At 34.5% G+C, this 24,381-nt stretch overlaps 1 protein-coding gene across 4 annotated transcripts in view; it reads right to left on the bottom strand.

Annotated features, from left to right (window-relative positions):
- LRP1B (LDL receptor related protein 1B) overlaps nucleotides 1-24,381 on the bottom strand; it is a 1,871,086-nt gene that overhangs the window by 921,693 nt on the left and 925,012 nt on the right. For all 4 annotated transcript variants that reach the window (XM_053909160.1, XM_053909154.1, XM_053909157.1 and 1 more), the window contains exon 7: nucleotides 14,218-14,380. In XM_053909160.1, the coding sequence (XP_053765135.1) occupies nucleotides 14,218-14,380 (163 nt within the window). The remainder of the gene's footprint in view (nucleotides 1-14,217; nucleotides 14,381-24,381) is intronic.

The following is a 24,381-nucleotide window of genomic DNA, read 5'->3' as shown; positions in this document are numbered from 1 at the left end:
CTTAAAAAATATTTTCTTTACTAAGCAACCTCAAATGTATGTTATTAGTCTGCTTATCTTACCCAGGTACTTGTCTTTAAAAAATAGAAACATACACAGATCCAAAGAGTAAGAGCATTTAAGGAAGGCAGAGTTTCCAGCAGCTAGTTCTATTTCTCACTAGAAATTACCTTATCTTCAATCATCTAAACCTATGTTTGTCTTATTTACTGGGAAGCAACTATAGATCCCAAATGTATCTTTCTCTGTGGAATAAATTAGGGCTTTCTCTGTAAATTTAGCATGATTCAGCACCAAAAAAAAAAACATGCTTGGTAGTGACAGTTTGAGTAATTGCCTTGTTAAATCATCACAGGTATTATCGAAGCAGTTTTCACTGTCATGGCTGTAGTCGTCATCATCATCATCATCACCTCCATTGCCATCCTTATCTACTGCTTGCAGGGTTTTGATAAAGAACCTCAAAATATCCATCATGAAGAACATGATTTGCTCTCAAGTACAGTAATTCGCATTCTACAGCAAATATTCTCATGGCAGTGAATCAATACATCTCTCTCTCCCATTCTCAGTGAAATTATGTTTTGCTTCTCCTAGTTCTTTTCCTAACAGAAACTTGATTATGTTCAGAGAACCATCATTCCCAATGACCTTCCCAACCATGCTCCCTCACCACTACCAAATTTTCAAATGACTGGGGGAAATTGAATACACTTCCAGATCTTGGGGTGGACTCCAATTAATACAAATCCAAACAGTACATGGTATTTCCCCAGCAACTGAGACTGCTCCAGTTGTGAGAAAGCAACCTTATTTAGCCCAATCAAACTGGAATAATGGATTTATAGTCCATAGTAAGTGGTCAGGTTTCTTACTTTTTCTTGCTGCATGAGAATAGTACACAATTTTCCTCAGTTGGTAGTGGCAACAAACTTATGACCAAGGGGGAAAAGGCTGTAGCTGTGGATGGGAGAGCAGGGATATAGAAGGGATATGGCTCCTTAAAGATGTCAATGAGGATCAGTTCAACCAAGCCTACATCCAACCAAGCTTGCTCTTCTCTGGCCTTCCTCTAAGTTAGAAACTGAATTAACTTATCATTTAAGCCAGTTAGAGTTAGGAGGTTTTTTAGTGTCTAAAGTATTATTCAACACACCAACCATTATTACACTATATTTACACTGTTTCAACTATTTTCTCTTTCTTTTCTACTTCTAGTGTTATGCCCACCAATAATCCATTATGTCTTCCACTCTCAGAATGAATTTCTGCAAATGTTACATTTATTCAAAGCATGTTCTAAAACAAACAAGCAAATCTATGGGCTGGTACTAGTAGTGAGATCTTAAGAAGTACAAACAAAAGAATAATTATCATTCGAATGTCTGAAAAGAGTAGGAAATAGAGTTGGGAGTATTCATGGTGTTTCCAGCCTTTCCAAAAAAGAGGATATTTAGGTTCTAGGAATTAGGCACCAGTTATTAGGAGAAATTGCCCCAATCTGAAAATGCCTATTATTTCATTTACTGGTCAGAGCATAATGTACTTGTTTCTCTGATTAAAAGTGTCTCTGATTAAAAGTTATTTGGATTTGTTAATGTTGCAAGAGGTGATACAAACCTAATAATGAAAGTGACTCATTCAAAGTAAAATGATAAACCTGAATTCTAAGCCTTCAGGAGATTATAAAAAAATTGGAAAAATATGAATCTACTCAATTTAAAATACATTTTAGAAACTAGGGCTTTCACATGCTATCCTCTTCTACGTTTAATTTTTTATTACCCAAAAAGAAAAAAATAATAAAATCAGATGGTGGTCATAGTGGCAGAAGCACTCATCTGTCACCAGAAGCTCATAGCTCACACCCCTTCCTTTCCAAAATGTGGAATGGCTGACAACTTCCCAGTTAGAAACCGTATTTTCTAGCCCTCTTGTCATCAGATGTGACCAAGTGACTAGATGTCACTAACTGGAATGTAACTGAAATAATGATGGTCATTGCTGAGCTGGAATTAGGAAAAAGAAAAAAGGCAGACATGTCATTCCTCTCTCTGGTCAAAAATCAGAGGATTCTCAGACCCTAAAGAATGTAGGAACCACAAGATGGAAAGAACCTCCATCTTTCAATCATCACAAGGATAAAAGCTGCTTGATAGTTCAGAATGCATACATTGGACTCGAACTTGAGCAATAAAACAGAAAAAAAATTAACAAAATTTCTACTGTGCTATCCACTGAAATTTACGCAGTGAGTATTATCATAACAAATTCAAAAGTTGGTAGCACAGCGGCGCCTGGGTGGCTCAGTCGGTTGGGTGTCCGATTTCAGCTCCAGTCACGATCTTGCGGTCCGTGAGTTTGAGCCCCGCGAGGGGCTGTGGGCTGATGACTCAGAGCCTGGAGCCTGCTTCCAATTCTGTGTCTCCCTCTCTCTCTGCCCCTCCCCGTTCATGCTCTGTCTCTGTCTCAAAAAAAAAACGTTAAAAAAAAATTTAAAAAAAAGTTGGTAGCACAAGTACAAAACTACCTTAATAAAAATTTAAAATACATTAAATATAATAAGATTGTAAATTACTACATTGAAGGGGTGCCTGGTGGCTCAATCAGTTAAGCATCCAACTCTTGATTTTGGCTCATGTCATGATTTTATGGTTCATGAGATTGAGTCCCCCATCAGGCTCTCTCTCCCTCTCGGTCTGCCCCTCCCCCCCCAATAAATAAATAAACATTTAAAAATGCATAACATTGTCAGATAACCATGGGTCGCCTGAGTGGCTCAGTCGGTTGAGTGTCCTAGTTCAGCTCAGGTCATGATCTCATGGCTAGTAAGTTTGAGCCCTGAGTCAGGCTCTGTGCTGACAACTAGGAGCCTAGAGCCTGTTTCAGGTTTTGTGTCTCCCTCTCTCTCTCTGACCCTCTTCTCTCTTAAAAATAAACATTAATTTTTTTTTTTCTTTAATGCATAACATTGGCCTCATGGTTAAGGCAGCAGCATCAGGGTAACTAATGTTCAGGACTGAAAATATTAAAGGTTAAAAATACTTGATAAAAAATGTCATTTGCAGTATCTTGATAAATATATTGGAAGAAAACACAAGTGCTTTTTGAGCCTATGTATTTAAGGGAAGAAGTTTAAAAGTATAATATTAGTAATTGTGTTAGTTACTACATGCCTTCGTTGGCAAGATATTATGGGGAAAAATGAGTATGGGTAAGAATTGGCTGACTGACAACCAAAACTGAAAGGGAATAGACCAAGTCCAAAATTGAGGTCTTCCAGCCTTGGAGATCCAGTTGTTTCTAGGATGTGAATACTAAGAAAAATTGCTGGAATTACTTTGAACAACAAAAGCCAATTAACTTCTCAACTGAATAGAAGAGTTTCACCTTTAGATAAAGGTGTTTGCTTCCCACTGGCGTGTTGTTTTCAGGCTTCGAAGTGACCACAAACAGGTTGAAAGAGAAAACCAAGAGAGTGAGGTGCAAAGAAATAATTTGGGTTTGATAATTATTTGTAGAGTATAACTTTGAGTGAGGATATTAGTATATAGAAGTAATGGGAAGCAAAGAAATCAAAATTCTACTAATTTTCAAGGGAATTTATAACTTCAAAAGCCATAAGCCTATCTTACAAAATTCTTTGTTTCTTCAAACCTTAAAACAACTTGAAAGGAACAAGAAACAGTCTGTGAAATATATACAGTCCACAGGGGGAGGATGCCCCATTCCCAACTTCAGATGTAGTATTTAGCACAACAGACTAGAAAGAATCTCCCTGGGGAAGCACAGGTAAAGAACAATGAACAAGGGGAGATGTTACAGGGAAAGAAGTACCATCTAGACAAGGGCATTTCTAAACTACCAGGACAGAGGGTCTTTCCTTTACTTTCCTGGTAGGATTTCATTATTTCTCTATGCCAATGACTGCTGTGTGCCTCCAATCTTCTATTTTCTAGATGATGATTCTTGTTTTTGTTATTCTATCACTGTTCCACTGATTTATATAGAGTATGGAGGGGACAGTCGGGACAGATATCTTGTCTTTTGGTTCATAATTTGCTGTATACAAGGAAGTACAACAGGACGTGATGGAGAGGACTGCACATCACCTGGAGGTCCTCCACTTTGAACTCAGGTAGTATATTCTATGAGAAGAAGGGCATATATAGATATTTGGTAGCCAGAAGAGAAGACTGGGACAGAAATGGCAAAATGTTTATTCAAAATGCATGTTCCCATTTCCATAGTATGGTGATGTCATGGGCAAGAAACTGCCTACCCAGGTGCTACATTTCCCTGATCCCCTTGCATCCAACTTGTCTACAGATATTCAACACTTTTCCCCTTCTACTAGTTGAGAACAGGCCGTATGAGATTCTATAGCCACAAAATGGAAGCAACCCTTATCTCAGAATAACCACAAGGAGGAATCTACCCACCAACCTCTAACACACTCATCAGATTCATACGGATATGAAATATAATTTTATTGTGTGATGTCATCATTTTGGTTTATAAAAGTGACTACCATTATCCTAATACAGTTGTTATGAGATTACTGTATTGATATTCCTTCAAACTTCAGTGTATATCCTGTGAAAATTACATTGGTCTTATGCAGTCATTTCAATTAATAAATAAAATTATATACACTTGAAATATCTTTCTCAAATCGAGTTCATCATAATAAATCATTTAAAAAATAAAACAGAATATCTTTGTTTTCATTTAAAAAAATGAGAAATCTTAGCAATTCAGAGATTTTTAAATCACTGGAGAATTCCAGACACTTTAGACGTGTTCCACATTAAGTTTATGGGATGAATCAATTATTTAGATATACCTCCAAATTAATGAGACTCCCAAATATAAATTCAATATGAGACTTAGACTGAAACTCTCCAGAAAGTAGGACTATTTTCTTTTTATATGTTGCTTTTTAATCTCATTTTATGCCACACTAAACCAGATATAGAATGTAATTATAGAGATTTACTAATAGTTTGGTTGCTGATAATGTTACTATAACCTATATTCAATCATTATGAAGAACAATGACAAAAGTCATTTGTTTTGCTTTTCTCAAAAAACATTAAATTAGTTTAAGATGACATAGAGGCACATTTTATGAGCAGTTGTTTATTTAAACACAAGTTTTTTTTTATTCCATGTTTTTTCCAGTGTTACTGAGAAATTATTGGCATATATGTTTGTAAAAGTTTAAATCATGCAGCATGATAGTTTGATTTACATATAGTATAATGGATTCAGCTTACATCTACCTATCTTCTCATATAGACACAATAACAAAAAAAAAAAGAAATAAAAGGAAAAATATTTTTCCTTGTGATGAGAACTCACAGGAATTAATCCCCTAATAATTTTCCTATGTATCATACAGCAGTGTTAGCTATGCTCACCATGCTGTACATTACATCCCCAGTACTTATTAATAACTGGAAGTTTGTATCTTTTCTCCCATCTTCCAAATGTTGCCACTGGTAATAACAAATCTGATCTCTTTTTCTGAGAGTCTGTTTTTTGTTTTTTTTTTTTTGCTTTTTTTTACATGTCACATATGAGTTCATACAGTACCTGTCTTTCTTGGTCTGACTTATTTCACTTAGCATAATGCCTTCAAAGTTCTTCTATATTGTCAAAAATGATGGGGTTTCCTCATTTTTTTCTTTAGTGGTTGAATAATATTCCAGTGTGTGTGTGTGTGTGTGTGTGTGTGTACACGTGTGAGCACATGCATGCATGTGTGTATCACAAATTCTTTGTATAAAAATGCAATGATACATTGATAGACACTTAGTATCTTTCTATGTCATGGCTCTTATAAATAATGTTGTTATGAACATGGAGGTGCAGATATATTTTTGAGTTAGTGTTTTTGTTTTCTTTGGATATAATCTTGGAAATGGAATTACTGTATCATATGGTAATTATATTTTTAATTTTTGAGTATCTTCCATACTGTCTTCCATCATGGCTGTATCAATTTACATTCCCTGTATCCAATTTATATGCACAAGGGTTCCCTTTACTCCACATCTATGCCAGCATTATTTCTTGTCTTTTTGATGATGGCCATTTAACAGGCATAAGGTGATCCCTCATTGTGCTATTAATTTGCATTTTCCTAATAACTAATAATACTAAGCATCTTTTCATATACCTGTTGGCCTTCATATATCTTCTTTGGAAAGTGTCAGTGGAAAGTGTCCATTTTTTAATGGGGCTGATGTCTGTTTTTTTTTTGTTTGTTTTTTTCTTGTTTGTTTGTTTTTTTGCTACTGGGTTGTATGAGTTCTTTATATACTTTGGAAATTAATCTCTTATTGGATACATAGTTCGCAAAATTTTTTCCCATCCCATACGTTGCCTTTTCACTTTGTTGATTTTTTTTTTTTTTTTTTTTTGTTTTTGGTGTTCAGAAGCTTTTTATTTTGATACAGTCCCACTGGTTGGTTTGTTAATCTATTTATTTACTTAGTTGCCTGTGCTTTAGATGTCACATTCAAAAATTAATTAATTAATTACCAGTACCCATGTCAAAGAGTTTTATTCCTGTTTTCTTCTAGGAGTTTCATGGGTTCATGTCTTATACTTAAATCTTCAATCCATTTACAAGTTAATTTTTGTGAGTGGTAGAAGATATAAGGCTAGTTTGCTTCTTTTACATGTGAATATTCAATTATCTCAGCACAATGTACAAAGAGATTGTCTTTTTTCCATTGAGTATTTTGGCTCTGTTGTCAAATATTAGTTGACCAAATATGTTTGGGTTTATTTCTGGGCTTTCAATTCTTTTCCACTCACTGGACTATTTGTATATTTTAATGTCAGTACCATACTATTTTGATGACTATAGATTTATTTTTTTATATTTAAAAAAATTAGTTTATTCATTATTTTTGAGAGAGAGAGAGCGCATATGCAAGCAGGGGAGGGGCAGAGAGAGAGGAAGACACAGAATTTGAAGCAGGCTCCAGGCTCTGAGCTGTCAGCACAGAGCGGAAGCAGGGCTCTAACTCATGGATCATTTCATCATGACCTGAGCTGAAGTACGGTGCTTAACAGACTGAGCCAACCAGGTGCCCCAACTACAGATTTGTAGTATATCTCGTAATCAGGCAGTGCGCTGCCTCCTGCATAAACAATTTTTACAAGAGATTACAGAGACAATTACCTCAGTAAAACTGACAGAAGACCAGCTACCCTCAACATTTGACTTTTTCCTTTTCATGATTAAAAAAAAAAATATTGAGTAAACACTATTTGACACTATAAAACATCCAACTTGACCCTAAAGCCAAGCCAATTTCTCCCTAGTCAAACCACTGTGAATCTGGCTCAAGGGAAAATATCAATTTTCGATCAATACCCTTCAAGGCTCAGCAGTCAAGCAGAACAAAATATAACTCAGCATAAAAGCTGACTTTTTTTTAACTTCTGATTATTTTTTTTAGTTGAATATGATAATATGGCCTACAATAAAATCCTGAATTTATGTTATATATGAAAGAGTGGTAACTTAAAAGGCGAATGGTGTCAAGTATGTATTTTATTGTTTTTAATTTTTGTCTTTTCCCTTGTGGTGTTTACAAACCAACATTTTCTGTTTTGTTTTGGTTTTTTGAAAATAATATTTGTGCCTAACCCACTATTTAGCTCATAAACTTCAAATAAATTACTGCTTAGAATTTGTTGTTTATAATGTGTTTTTTGTAAACTATAATAACTATATCTTTTGGTTGTAATATTTGATATCTAATGTATAATTCTGTTACACTCAAAGCTCCATAAGAAAATATATCATACCATTATCTTCCATGCCCTTATTATAACTGAGTGAAATAGGAAATCTGTCCATATATTTTCAAAAGGAATACCATTTGCTCATATCTACTTCTTGTTTTCATACAATTCTATGTAAGAAACAATTAGAAATAATTTTACATTAATTGGAAATATAAAATTATTCTTGTTTAAAAATGGCATAGATTCTTCCAGTGTGTAAACTATTCTATGGCAGAGAATACAAAACTTTCATGCCACTTGAGAATTGCTTTATAAATGAAACAATAATGTATTTAATGCTACCCCAGTAGTATTAGGCTTAGAATATTCACATAGATTACAAAACCATTGAAGAATCTGAATAGAACAAAAGCTCCCATCAGTTTCTTAAAGTATATCTTTAAAGATAAAAATAGGAACACTAGGAGAGAACTCCCAGAGAACTCCCAACCCAATCTCTTCTTTGTATCATATAAAACATTACTGGAGGGGCACCTGGGTGGCTCAGTCAGTAGAGCATCTAACTTAGGCTCAGGTCATGATCTCATGGTTGGTGAGTTCAAGCCCCGCATCAGGCTCTGTGCTGACAGCTCAGAGCCTGGAGCCTGCCTCAGATTCTATGTCTCCCTCTCTCTCTCTGCTCCTCCTCCACTCACGCTCTCTCTCTCTCTCTCTCTCTCTCTCTCTCAAAAATAAATAAACATTAATTTTTTTTTAAATAAAAAATAAAATATTACTGGAAAGAAGTGTCATTTGCCTTGAAAAGAGATAAGAAAAATACTCCTTGAAATGAGTTTGAATGGCCTTGGCTAAAAGGAAATGGAAGAGTTCTCCTAGAAAAGGGACTAAAGAATTGGAATAAAGTATTTGCCCATATTCCAAACAAGCTAAGGTAAGTACAAAGAGACCCCCTCAGTGCCTGGGAAAAAAAATTCAAAGAACTGCACATAAGAGAACTGTTATATGACAGGGGATGTAGATGATGTCAGTTCTTAGTCCATTTATTTTTCCATCTTTGCTTGGCCCTAATTTCACTCTTTTATATATCAATGGTGGAAAAAAAGTGGCTCCTGTCCCATTCAGGAAGGCATCTACCCCATTTATGCCTAAGAAGACATGAATATCTAAGGAAAAAAAACAAAAACAAAAAAATGCTTTTTTCTTCATTTTTCTTTTGAGTGGAGTACCATGTTTCTACACAAGATCCCTAGAACTTCATCTTATAATGGCAAGAGAATTAACCTAAAAACCATACATCCATAATATCACAAAGAGGTAAATGGACCCAGATCCTGAATGATATTGTTGAGCCACTAAACTAATCCACTCAGAGACTGTCCTATATTTAGATTTAAAAGTGAAATAATAAATTCCTTCATAATTGTGATTTTTCCTATTCCTTTATTTGAGTGGACAGCATTTATCAGAGTGATAACTCAAAGAAATCTCTTTTATAGAGAGTGGGTGGAAGATTGGGAAGATACTAAATATAATTACTAGAAATAGAATTATGAAGTCAGTAATTTGGATATAAGTTTAACAAACATTTAAAACATATAGAGTAAAAAGAGAGAGAAAGAACAGCAAAGAGGGCAAATAGAGATATGAAATGTTTTGCATTATTCTGAGTTACTATTATGAATAATGTGAGCTAAGAACACAGTGAAAGTTGAGTCAGTTTGGGGTAAGTTTCCAGTAAAAGGTGTAATGAACATAAAACACTCCAAATTACTTTTCCGAATTCCCAGGGTAATCACAATATAAATTGTATTGGAAGGAGACAGTGATTAAAGGCAATGCCATACGTGAACCTCCACTTACAGAAAGGTTTGGAGAGTAATTTGGAGAGTTTGACCCTAGACAAAATGAATTAATGAGAATAATTTGAGTCATACACAAAACAGCTAATATGCATTTATACCCCTGAGTGAGTCTTTGAACAACTAGCTTCACTTAAAATAATTCAGACCAGGAAACATGAACTTGCATTTCCATGTTGTCTTGCCTAATCACATCAGCAACTCCTGAAAGGAACTTTGGATTGAAAAGCGGCTATGATAAACTCTCCTGAAAAACCTTGTAAAATGGCCAATTTAGACAAATGCCTATTGTTCAGATAATTCTCTATTAATCTAAATGTTATCTAAGAGTGTTGGACTCACTCAGAAAAGGTAGTAGTGGTGTAAATAGGAAATCAGCATATAGATATTTAGACTATGAACAGATAAAAAATTAAAATACAGCTAATATTATAATGGATATTCACTTGAATTTGTTGCTAAGATAAGAAAACACATTAAGAAACTTTAAATTCAAGAGTGAGCACTTGGGTGGCTCGGTCAGCTAAGCATGTGACTCTTGGTTTTGGCTCAGGTCATGATCTCATGGTTCGTGGTTTTGAGCTCTGTTTTGGCCTCTGTACTGAGAGCATGTAGCCTGCTTGGGAGTGTCTCTCTCTCTCTCTCTCTCTCTCTCTCTCTCTCTCTCTCTCCCTTCCCTGCTTGCTCACACTCTCCTCAAAATAAATAATCGTTAAAAAAAAGAAGAAAGAAACTTTAAGTTCAGGATCTCCAAGAGGAATTTTAAAGCAAGTCGAAACATAAACTCAACAGAATGATTATTGAAGGTATTGAATTATCTCCATTCTCTTAATTTTCTTCTAATAAAGAGAAATATGCAAAAAGATTCTCAGGGAGACTAAGTTCACATCATTTTGAAGAAACATTTTTGTGGGTATGTGTAGAGGGTAGTTCTTCCTCAAAAAAATTAGGACTCATAATTTGCAACCTATCAAAATGTGAATATAGGGGCACCTGGGTGGCTTGGTCGGTTAAGCGTCCGACTTCGACTCAGGTCATGATCTCACAGTCTGTGAGTTCGAGCCCCGCGTCGGGCTCTGTGCTGACAGCTCAGAGCATAGAGCCTGTTTTGGATTCTGTGTCTCCCTCTCTCTCTGCCCCTCCCCTGTTCATGCTCTGCCTCTCTCTGTCTCAAAAATAAATAAACGTTAAAAAAAAAATTAGAAAAAAAAATTTTTAGAAAAAAAAATGTGAATATAAATGTCAGAATATTAGGGGCACTTATGAACTGCAGAAGAGTATATGACTCATCCACACTGATACTTCCATGAGGACAATAAGAACACAGAGTGGCATGTTTTTAGGAGCTTCCTAATTTTCAAACCCATAGCAACTTCTGAACCATCTGAATCCCCAAACTAATAGATAGTGGTTAGTTGTGGGGGTACAATCTACAGATTTAATTTATCCACAGTGCAGTATGAGTAGATTAACAGCCAAAGGTCCGCAACAACTCTACTTACGTCCTATAAAAAAGTGACTAGTGAGTGCAGGCTCTAATTTGGAACTTAGGCTGGCTCTGGGAGCCACCTGACAGAATTGAAAAACCTGATATCTACCCCAAGGATTCCCTTGTTACAAAAGCCCTTTCATGGTCATAGGGAAACCTACCTTATTTTCTGGCTTCCCACATTCATACAGAATTCTAAATTCTTAGATTAGAATTTCATAAGCCCATCCTATTCCCTGATCTATCTCTAACTTTGATTCTATCTCCAATGTCGCATCTATGATTGGTTTTGCCAGCAGTGGGGATCCAGGTAGGTGATGGGAAAAAGTGTATTAAATATTCAAATACTGTCAATCACTTCTGTGTGTACTCAACTTTGAGACTTTCTCCTCCTAGCAGTTGGCCTGCTCTCATAGAGAACAAAGACGATATACTTTTTATTCATTTCACTCATGAGGTCATGGATTCACACATAAATCCTACATATCACTCTGCCGTTCATTCTCTACAAGTCAGAAGTCCATCCTACATAGAAGAATGGTATACTCAGGAAATATTCAATTCCTGCTTTTTCTCCTGACTAAGGAGATTTCCCCTGTCCTTCAGGTTATCCATCTCATATAACTCTACTATGTTTGGGTTTCATACATGGTACCACACATGCCTGCAAATAGATTTTTTTCCCAAATTCTCAATTCCAATGTCATTACCATCACTAGAAGTGAAAGTTAAAAGTATAGCCAAGTAAAAGATTTCTTTTTCAATGCAGCTTTGAAAGAAGTAAGGCAAATCTCCCTCCATTTCTACTGCTATTTAGGTCAAGCTCTAAAAATCAGATTTGACTTTTAATGTATTCCAATGATTTCAGAAGTTACAAGAGAATGAGCCAAAGATAATCACTCAGTCCACACACTTAGGAAAAGGTAGGAGAAGTTTCACTGGTGGCACATATCCCCTTTGGTAGGTCATGCACAGTTGTTCCAGCTTTGCCTATTCAAATTACGCTGGAGCAGGCCCAGAAGTAAAAGTTAAAGGAAAAAACCTACTGTTCCTTTCCTAGATAGCATTGTATTAATCCTAGCCAAATTTCTGATAATAAGAGAAAAGTAGAATATATTTGAAAGTGTTATACTCCAAATAGGCTTATATTTATAAAAGAGCAGAGCTCTGCTTTCTCTGATTTCTGCAATTCATGATTGAAAAACTGCTTGAGACACAGAGCAGACTCAAACGAAAAATTCCAAAGAACCTATTGTGATAAATGATACATGACAAAATTACATTTAAACAGTTACTAGGCCCCAAGGAATCCTGCAGAGAATAAGTGCAAACAATATGGGGGTTTTCTACTCCTACTTCCTTTGACAAAAGTAACAAAATATGGTTCTTTCATGTAATGACAGAGAGAAACAGGAAGCTTGAGAATATAAACTATGTTGCTGTTCTCAAAGAGAGAGGGTACTCACATACATTATATTCGAGATTGACAGTTTTATTTAAAAAGGGTCTCTGGATCTTAGTTTTTAAAAATGGGGGAAGATAAGATGGTAGAATGAGGGGAGAAAGTCAGTAGCTTCACCTCTTGACATTTTTGATAAATAAGACTGTCTAAAGGCTAGTTTGAAATTCGGTTAGCAAATCCAGGGAAACACATGCAAGCAAATATATTTCTAGACAGAATTCCAAAATAATTCCAAAAGAATGTTGTTACCACACTGGTAAATTTCAAATTCTTTCTTACCACCCTTATCCAACAACCCAAACAAATCAGTTTAAATACAACTTCTTTTACGAATGTCTTTTGAAGCATCACTGCAGTCAGATTGAGTCAAGTCACCATCTGCTGCAAATACAAATAGAGCTACATTCAAGAATTATATTACACAGCCTTCCTAGCAAAGTTCTTACGTGCAAGCTGTTCTTGTCAAAATCAGAACCATTGTGATGATGCATCTTAATATTCAATCAGACTTTAAGTAAAGAGTGACAAAAGTCCACATATGGATGACAGCTGTTTCTTCAGTAAATATTTTCCCATTTATTGAATGGAGGCTTATGGCAGTTTAGGATACGTTCCATCAGACATTTCAGCCTGTACTGCTTGGGGACGATTAAACCAGTAACAAGATAAAATTTCAGTTTTCAAATCTTTGCTACAACTTACATCTGAAAAAAACAACAGTTCCTCCGATTAAAATTATACACGATGTCAGTAATGTGAGAGTATCCTTGCCCAGTACGCACTGGTGAAAAAACTGAATTTATAGCACTCTATATAGTTTTTGCCCCTCCCACTCAACAATACCATAGCATTTGTAAAACTGAAGCATAATTTCTATATTGATTTTCTAATCATGTGAACAAAGTTGATGGGAATTTAAACATTTATGACTATATTTGACAAATTGTGAAATATTTAAAAAGATTAATGAGCCTATTAGATAAAAGAAGGTCAGATAAGACATACTTTTAACGAACAAAGTGGCTAGCAAAATTAGAAAATCAAAAAAAAAAGTGAAGATGAATTCTGATGAAGAATTCAGTAACTCCATAATTACATAGTATTTACATATCAGTAGTTGGAGGGGGAAAAAAAAGGTGGTTTCAACTAACAAAGAGGACTTTAATGTTTTAGTAGTACCCATGAACATGCATCATACACCTTTTATAAATACCAAATGTGTTGAATGTAAGTTTGTTAATAGCACATCTTTCAAGTGTTGTTTCTGAAGCTTGCTGACTACAAGGTCTACTGCTAAGGGAACTTAAAGTTCTCCTCTCTTTAACCTAAAACTATCCTGAGGCTCTTGTCTGGTGACCCCAAAGCAATTGTGAAGAGGGTTGTTTGTATCTCAGGTTAGGCCAGCAATGTAAATGTGTTAAGGAACTGGTATTACCCAGCTTCTGCATGGTAAATTATAGCCCTTCTTTTCTCCTTGCAATGCAGTTGTTAATATCACCATTTAAAAATACTTTGAGCCTGCAATCTTATATTCCACAGCTCCTGTCAGAGACAGATCTATTATACAATTTTTGGATGCATTACTTATTTTAATGGAAACTATTTCATATCAAACATTATAAAACAGAACTTCTTACCCTGCTATTGGATCTACGGCTATTGACTTAGGATTGTGAAGCTCCAGGTCAATCAGGGTGACACACACAGACCCGTTGTAAGTACAAACAAAGATCCGGTCACTGACATGGTCCACAAAATAGAGATTTCTGGTAAGCCAGTCAATCGCCATTCGTTGCACATCTGAAAAACACACATTAAAAACAAAATCATTGTGTTACAGGTGCAAATTTAGTATCATAAGCCAAAGACTATGTAAGTCTGCCCAAACCATCAGAGAAAGCATTTCAAAAGTATAGATAGTTTCATGATAAAAAAACCAAAAACATCAAAAAACAAAAAACAAAAAAACAAAACTACACAGATAATTAATTTCTTGCTCGGTCAAAATAGGTGATTTAATTATTCTATAAAGAAATGACTACCTTTTGATACCTTTCTTCTTGCTATTTAAGGACTAAGAATGATCTAGACAAATGGACAAATGATTTCTAAATCCCAAAATGTAAGTATTTACAATAAAATTTTCTCCTAGTTTTCTTATTTATACTAAATAGTTCACTCAACCCAACGTGAAAATTGGTTCAATGACACAGCTAAACTCTTCAGTAGTAAGAGGAGTAAACTTTTTATGAATCTAAGGTAAATTTATATTTTCAGATCCTCTTCCATTAAAAAAAAGGAGGTGGAGAAATAGATCTGTAAAATCTCTTTGTTTACAAACAATACTCAAAACTTGGAAATTAAACCAAAAGAGTGGTGATGTTTTTCAGTGGCATGCATATGCATTATAAAACAGGCCTGCTCAAATATTAATTTTCCACAGAAGTGTTATTCAATAGTACTTTCTGTGAAGAAGGAAATATTCTACATCCATGCTGTCCAATAAAGTAGCCATTAGTCAAATGTGTCTAGTGACCACTTAAAATGTGGATAGTGTGACAGGGAGACTAAATCTGTGTTGTATTTCATTTTAATTCACTCAAATTTAAATTTAAAAATTTAGGTAGGTAGTTAGTGGCTACAAGGGATAGAGCAGCTCTAGGAGAATGTGTCTGTGTTTGACTTGAATATTTTCCATTTGATCAGACCTTTATGCTGTGAAATTTCATGTTAATTTGTGAATAATTATCTTGTAGAAAAGATAACCTCAAAGGTTATGGTTGTACTGCCCTGTGAGGCATTAACCATTTTTATACTTACCGACAAATTTTATTTATACATTCTTTTTCCTTAAAATGCTTGTAATTATCCAATTCCACTAATGCTCTTAGATCAGCACTACTGTGCTGGTTACCTCAATAATTCCATAAATAAGTTTCTGGTTTATATTTATTCTTGAATTTCATGACAGTCATGTTTTTATCTATTAGAAATTATACTTTGACACCTTCTTGTTCAAACTTACTATGGATCTCTGATTCATTGACAAAGCAGGGTATCCTTCTGCAATCTGAACCTAAACATTCTTCTTGCTCTATGCTTCAAAATACTTCCTTAGTAACATGCTGTTTCAGTGAATGATACCCTTTCAACAAAAAGACTAATATAGATGCGTGTGTCATTATTGTCACTCGTAATGGTATATTGTCAAAGCAAGGTACGGAAAGTAGCAACTTTGTGGAATTTCTATCATGTTTTACAAGGACAAGCAGAAAGCAGATATTGCAATTCATTGGACACACATTTTCAAGCTATCGATTACAGTTTCATTCCTGAATTGCACAGTCTTTATGGAAATATAACCATTTAAATTTCCACAAACTACATGAAGCTTTTCTCAACCAGTTCAGCAATGAGGATTTTTAAAAAGCTGAACTATTTCTGTCTCCAGAAATCTGGAAATGTATGCTTTGTTTGTTTTTATTCTTTTTACATTATTATATCAACTAGAGAACAGAACCCACTGTTTCAAATGCCATTTTAAATGCCTGCGGTTCAGATAAAGTATGGATCAGAGTCCATTCAACAGTGTAGTTGATGTAGTCTATGCAAGTGTAATTTCGGACAAAAGAGCTGTTTGACAGCATTCACACCTTTTTTTCAAGTCTGTATCATTACAGAAATATCCTCTGCTACTGAAACAATAGGTATTGTTAACAACCATCCAAGTTTGAAGCAACAAGGTCTCAGGAAAGAACCTAATAATTAGCCAAACACTCAGTAATTGTGGGAATTGGCTTTGTTTCCTTTTCTTATATTTGAAGTTTCTGTCTAGTTTTAATGTAATCTTTTATTAAGATTGGAGGAAATTAGACAAAAAGTTCAAGTAAGATGACAGATATATAGGTACATAAATAAGTAAATCTGGCCAGAATTATTTACACATTTCAGAAGATAGGTAAATCTTCTAGACAATGGATTCAGTATTTCATCTTAATTTTGCTGAAATACAACCTGATCATAGCAAGTTGCTGAAGATAATTATAATCATTTTATGACATATTAAAAAAATCCTAAATATTTAGTTCAGGGCTTTATTACTGTACCAGAACAGAAATTTAAATATATTCCTATTATATTTTCTAGTCCTATCATCCATTGCCTCAGAATGTGACTGCATTTGGAGCTAAAGTTTTCAAAGGGATGATTAAATCAATGCCATTAAGGTGAGCCCTAATCTAACCTTACCCTATACTTATAAAAAGAGGTTATGACATACAAAGAGAGATACCAAGGATCCTTACACAGAGAAGAGAGGCTATTTGCAAGCCACTGAGAGGCCTCAGAGAAATCCAAACCTGTTGAATTCTTGATCTGGAAACTCTAATTTTCAGAATTGTGAGAAAATGAATTACTATTCTTTGAGCCACATAGCCTGTGGCATTTTGTTATGGTACTCTAGCAGAAGGACACATTTACTGCAGTATTGTTTAATAGAGTAGTCCATGCCACAAAATTATTGAGAAAAAAAAGTCAACATCCTGTTAAAAAAACATAAAGGAATGTCTATATGTGCCTTCACTGTCACACTGAACCATTGTCTAATAGGCACCTTCAATAACTAGTTAATTTTCCTAAGTAATATACCTTTGTTTAACTTATAGCTTAATACTGATTCAGTCCAAATATCTATGAATTTAGATATTAATTTATACATTGATTATATATTTTTTTGTCTAATAGAGATGCAAATGATTTCCATCATGTAGTAAAGATAACCCCTTTTTATTGCTATATGACATTAAGTGGTTTTCTATCTAACTTTACAATTTTAAATTAGTATGTTTTTATTTCATTGATTATAAATTTTACAGTCTCTTCTGTGCTCCTCTGAACCGGATTTACCATCCTTCTCGTTCTCTCATTAGTGAGATAAATGACTCCTTAACATATATTCACTATATATCATATGAATCATGTTTTTAGCTTTTTGAAAGTTACACATTGACAAAATTTACCTCTTGATTTCTTTTTCAAATTATTTGCTATATAGTCTTCAACTAGCCAGAAATAGAAAAGGTAAATGTCCACAAGAATGAGAAAAATAACATAAATAGGCAAAACTTTTTGGAAGGAACTATGACAAAACTAGAAGATAGCCTGCAGTATACATTTACATAAAAAGGCAGGCTTGATTTCAGCTGATTGTTTTGACATAGAAATGCTTCCTTATTTCAAAGGGGCCAAAAATATAGTCTATTGCTGCCTATAAGAAAGACTCACTTCAGAGCTAAAGACACACATCAACAGAGAGTGAAGGGATGGGAAAAGATATTCCATGCAAATGGAAAGGATATAAAGCTGAGGTAGCAATGTTTATATCAGACCAACTAGACTCTAAAACAAATGTTGCAACAAGAAACAAAGAAGGGCATTACATAATGATAAAGGGCAAATTCAACAAGAAGATGTAACACTTGTAAATATTAACTCATCCAACATAGGAACATTTAAATATATAAAGCAAATATTAACAGATACAAAGGGAATAACTGATAGAAATACAATAATAGTAGGGAACTTTAATAGTCCACTTGCATCACTGGATGTCCAGACAGCAAATTAATGAGAAAACAATATCCTGAATTAGACCAGGTGAACTTACCAGAATTCTCCATCCTACCACAGCAGAATACACATCCTTCTCAAGTATTCATGGAATGTTTTATAGGATAAATCACATGTTTTGCTACAAAATAAATCTCAATAAATTTAAGAAGACTGAAATCATATCAAGTATCTTTTCTGACCTTAACAGTATATAATTAGAAATCAACTAAAGAAGAAAAAAGAAAAGAAAAGAAAACCAAAAAGCAAAGAACAAAGCAAACATATGGAGATGAACAGCAAGCCACTAGACAATCAATGTGTCAATGAAGAAATTAAAAAAAGTAAAATTAAAAAAATACGTGAGAAAAATGAAAATGGAAACACAGTTTTTCAAAATCCCTGGGACACAGTAAAAGCAGTTCTAAGAAGGAAGTTTATAGAGATACAGGCCCACTTCAATAAATAAGAAAAATCTTAAAAAACAAACAAACAAACAAACAAAACCTTTTAACCTTATACCTAAAGGAAATAGAAAAAAAAATCCAAAATCAGGAGGGAAATAATAAGGATTAGAGCAGAAGTAAATAACTAGAAAACAAAACAAAACAAAACAAAACTCAAACAGACAAACAAACAAACAACAATGTAACAGATCACTAAAACCAGGAGCTGATAGTTCTTCGAAAAGATCACCCAAGAAACAGTGGTGCCTGGGTGGCGTAGTTGGTTAAGCATCTGACTTTGTCTCAAGTTATGATCTCACAGTTTGTGAGTTCAAGCCCCACATCAGGCTCTGTGCTGACAGCTCAGAGCCTGAAGCCTGCTTTGGATTCTGTGTCTTCCTCTTTCTCTGCCTCTCCCTTGCTCATGCTTTCTCTCTGTCTCTCTCTCTCTCTCTCTGTCTCTGTCTCTCTCTCCCTCAAAATAAATAAATAAATAAACAAACAAACAAACATTTAAAAATTTTTAAAAAAGAATGAAATCTTTCCATTTGCAACAACATGGATGGAGGTAAAGTGTATTATGCTAAGCAAAATAAGTCAGTCAGAGAAGGACAAATACCATATGATTTCACTCATATGTAGAATTTAAGAAACAAAACAGATGAACATATGGAAAGGGAATAAAAGACAGAGGGAACCAAACTATAAAAGACTCTTAATAGGGAGGCTGGGTGGCTCAGTGGGTTGAACATCTGACTTCCACTCAGGTCAGGATCTCATGGCTCATGAGTTCGGGCCTAGCATCAGGCTCTGTGCTGACAGCCCAGAGCCTGGAGCCTCCTTGGGATTCTGTGTCTCCCTCTCTGTCTTCCCCTCCCCCAATCACACTCTGTTTCTGTCTCTCTAAAAATAAATATTAAAAAAAATTGTAAAAAAGGCTCTTAATGACAGAGAACAAACAGGGTTGATGGAGGGACATAGCGGGGGATGGGCGAAATGGGTGATGGGAATTAAGGATGGCACTTGTTATGAGCACTGGGTGTTCTATGTAAGTAATGAATTACTAAAATCTACTCTTGAAACCAATATCACACTATATGTTAACTAACTCAAATTTAAATGAAAACATTTGAAAAGACATCACTGAAAATGATAAACCTTTAGACAGATAACTCTACCTATTCTTCTCAAAGTATTCCAAAAATTAGAAGAGGAAGGGAAATTTCCAAATTCATTCTCTGAGGCCAGTATTACCCTGACACCAAAACCAGATTAAGACACCACTAAAATAGAGAACTATAGGCCAATATTTCTGATGATCCTACATGCAAAAATCCTCAACAAAATATTGGCAAACCCAATCCAACATTACATTAAAATAATTATTCCCTGTAATTGAGAGGGATTTATTTCTGTAAGAGTGGTTCAATATTTGCAAATCACTCAAAGTGACACATCACATCAACAAGAGAAAAGATAAAAAAAAATCATATACCCATGTAAATTAAAGCCGAAAAAGCATTTGACAAAGTGTATCCATTCATGGTAAAACCCTCAATAAAGTAGGTTTAGAAGGAACATATCTCAACACAACAGAGGTCATATATGAAAATCCCATATCTATTATCATACTCAATGGAGAAAAACTGAAAGCGCTCCCCCTATCATCAGGAACAAAACAACGGTGTCCATTCTCACCAGTTTTATTCAATGTAATATGGTAACTCCTAACCACAGCAATCAGATAACAAAAAGAAACAAAAGCCATCCAAATTATTAAGGAAAAAATAAAACATTCACCATTTGCAGGCAAGAAGATACTATATATATATGTATGTGTGTGTGTGTATACATATATATGTATTTATGTATATAAATATATATATGTATATATATATATGTATATATGTATATATACATATATATATTTTTATATATTTATATACATAAATACACATATATAAATCGTGAAGACTCCACCAAAAAAAAAAAAAAAAAAAAAAAACAAGAACTGATAAATGAATTCAGTAAGGTTGTGGGATACAAAATCAATCTACAGAAATCTATCGCATTTCTGTACACTAAAGAAGCAGCAGAAAGAGAATTTAAGAAAACAACCCATTTACAAATACACCAAAAATGATAAAAAACCTATGAATAAACTTAACCAAAGAGGTGAAAGACCTATACTCTGAAAACTATAAAACGTTTATGAAAGAGGGGTGCCTGGGTGACTCACTTGATTAAGCATCTGACTCTTCATTTTGGCTCAGTTCATGGTGCCAGGGTCATGGGATCAAGCACCATGTTTGGCTCCGTGCTGAGCATGGAACCTTCTTGGGATTCTCTCTCTCTGCCCCTTTCCTTCACTCATGCCCTCCCTCTCCCTCCTTCTCTTTCTCTCTCTATCTCCCCCCCTCACTGTCTCTAAAATAAACAAAATTTTTTTTAAAAATTTAAAAATTTGATGAAAGAAATTGAAGACAAAACCAAGAAATGGAAAGATTTCCCATATTCATGGATTGAAAGAACAAATATCGTTAAAACGTCTATACTACTCAAAATGATTTACACATTTAATCCATTCCCTATCAAAACACCAACAGCATTTTTTACAGAACTTCAATTACTAATCCTAAAATTTGTATGGAAGCACAAAAGACCCCAAACGCCCAAAGCAATCTTGAAAGTGAAGAATGAAGTTGGAGTCATCACAATCCCAAATTCCAAGTTATACTATAAAGCTATAGTAATCAAAACAATATGGCACTGGCACAAAAACAGACATACAGATCAGTGGAACAGAACACAGAGCCCAGAAAAAAGCCTGTGATATATGCTCACTTAATCTTCCACAAAGGAGGCAAGGACAGACAATGGGATAAAGTCTCTTCAACAAATAGTGTTAAGAAAGTGGACAGCTACATGCAAAAGAATGAAACTGGATCACATTCTTAATCATACACAAAAATAAACTCAAAATGGATTAAGGATCAAAATATAAGACCCAAAATCATAAAAATCTTACAAGAAAGCACAGGCAGTAATTTCTTTGATACTGGCTATAGCAACATTTTTCTAGATATGTCTTCTGAAGTGAAGGAAACAAAAGGATAAATAAACTATTGGCACTGTATCAAAATAAAAAGCTTCTGAACAATGAACGAAACAATAATACCAAAAATAAAACTAAATAATACTAATACTCCCTGCTGAAGGGTAGAACATATTTTCAAATGACATAACTGATAATTAGTATTCAAAATATGTAAAGAACTTTTGCAACTCAAGTCTAAAAAAAAAAAAAAAAAACCCAGAAATAATTCAATTAAAATGGGCAGAAGACATGAACATGCATTTCTCCAAAGAAGGTGTACATATGGCCAAGAATCACATGAATAGATATTAAACATCACTAATCACCAGGAAAATGCAAGTCAGAACCACAATGAGATACCACCTGACACCTGTTAGAATGGCTGATATCAAAAAACACAAGAAACAAGTGTTGGCAAGGGTGTGGGGGGGTCGGGGACAAACTTGTGCATTGTTGCTGGGAATGCATACTGGTGCAGTCACTGTGAAAACAATATGGGGGTTCAAAAAATGAAAAATATAATTACTATATGATCCAATAATTCCACCACTGAGTATGTACCAAAGAATATAAAAACACTATTTCAAAAAGATATATGCACCCCTATTTATTGCAGCCTTATTTGTAATAGCCAAATTATGGCAGCAGTCCAAATTTCCATCAATGATGAATGAACAAAGAAGATGTAGTGTGTGTGTGTGTGTGTGTGTGTGTGTGTACACATACATACAAACATACATACATTCAATGGAATACTACTTAGCAATAAACAAGAATGAAATCTTTCCACATGCAACATGGATGGATCTAGAGATTATAATGCTAAGCAAAGTAAGCCAGTCAGAGAAAGGCAAATACCATATGAATTCACTCATAGGTGGAAATTAAGAAACAAAACAAACAAAAAGGAAGACAAATGATTCAAACCAAAATTTAAGTTTTATAGACTTAACTATAGCAAACAAATAGATGGTTAAAGAGGGAAGGTAGTAGAGGGTGAGTGAAATAGGTGAAGGAGATTAAGAAACACTTATAATGAGGAGCACTAAGTAATGTATATTGTTGAATCACTATATTGCACACCTGAAACTAATATAATTCTGTATGTTAACTACACTGGAATTAAAAAAAAAAGTGTTAAAGAAAACATAATACTGTCACTCTCCATAGATAACATAATGCTATACGTTAAAAAAAATCCTAAACCTCTGCCCCAATACTATTAAAACTAATAAATGAATTAAGTAAAACTTAATAATACAAAATCTGTTGTATTAATGCTGTTGTATTAATGTATTAAAGACTAATGCTATCTGTTGTATTTCTGTATTCTAACAATGAGGTATCAGAACAATAAATTAGAATATTATCCCACTTATAATAACATAAAGAATAAAATGTATAGGAATAAATTGAATCAACAAAGTGAACTATGTATAGTCTGAAAACTATGACACTGGAGAAAGAAACTGAAGATGACACAAGTAAATGGTAAGATTTATTGTGCTCACATACTATTTAATAGAACACTATTGAAATGTCCATACTACCTATGCAATCTATAGGTTCAATATAATCCCTATCAATCTACCAATATACTTTTTCACAAAACTAGAATAAATAATACCAAAATTTATATGGACCCCCCCCCCAAAAAAAAAACAAAAAAACAACACCAAATAGCTAAAGCAATCTTGGAAGTGAAGAACAAAGCCGGAAGTATCATACTCCTGAATATCATACTATACTACAAAACTATCATAATCAAAACATGATAGTATTGGCACAAAAACAGACCCAATAGGTCAATGGAACAGAATAGAAAGCTCAGAAATAAACCCACACTTATAAAGTCAATTGGCCTATGACAAAGGATGGAAGAATATACAACGAGAAAAACAGTGTCTTCAATAAATGGTGTTAAGAGAACTACACAGCTACATGCAAAAAAAGGAAAGTGGACTAGTTTCCAACATCATATATAAAAATAAACTCACAATTGATTAAAGACTTAAAAATAAAACCTGAAGCCACCAGACTCCAAGACGGGGGGGGGGGGGGGGACAACATAGGTAATAAGGTCTTTGACATTGGTCTTAGTGACATAAATATTTTTCAAACTTTTTAAAATTTTTACTTATTTTTGAGAGAGAGACAGAGAAAAACAGAGTGTGAGCAGGGGATGGGCAGAGGGAGAGGGAGGGAGAAGAGAGAGAGAGAGAGAGAGAGAGAGAGAGAGAGAGAGAGAGAGAGAGAATCTGAAGAAGGCTTCAGGTTCTGATCTGTGAGCACAGAGCCCAAAGTAAGGCTCAAACTCACTAACCTGGAGATCATGACCTGAGCCGAAGTTAGATGCTTAACCTACTGAGCCACCCAGGCGCCCCTATGATATAATTTTTTTACTCTCTATCCTCAGGCTAGGGCAGTAAAAGCAAAAATAAATAAACGGGACCACATCAAAGAAAATGATTTTGCACAGCAAAGGAATCCATCGACCAGCAGAAAAGGTAATGTATTGAATGGGAGAAGTTATTTGCATATGATATATCCAATAAAGGGATTAACGTCCAAAATGTATAAAGACCTCATAAAACTGAATTTCAAATTAGCAACCAATCTGATTAAAAAATGGGCAAAGGATCTAAACAGAC

The sequence above is a fragment of the Panthera pardus genome, unplaced genomic scaffold (assembly GCF_024362965.1).
Source record: "Panthera pardus isolate Hobbes unplaced genomic scaffold, ASM2436296v1 HiC_scaffold_10, whole genome shotgun sequence".
Taxonomy (NCBI): Eukaryota; Metazoa; Chordata; class Mammalia; order Carnivora; family Felidae; genus Panthera; species Panthera pardus.
Note: the sequence above shows the minus strand (reverse complement) of the source record. Positions and strands in the feature narration are given on the sequence as shown.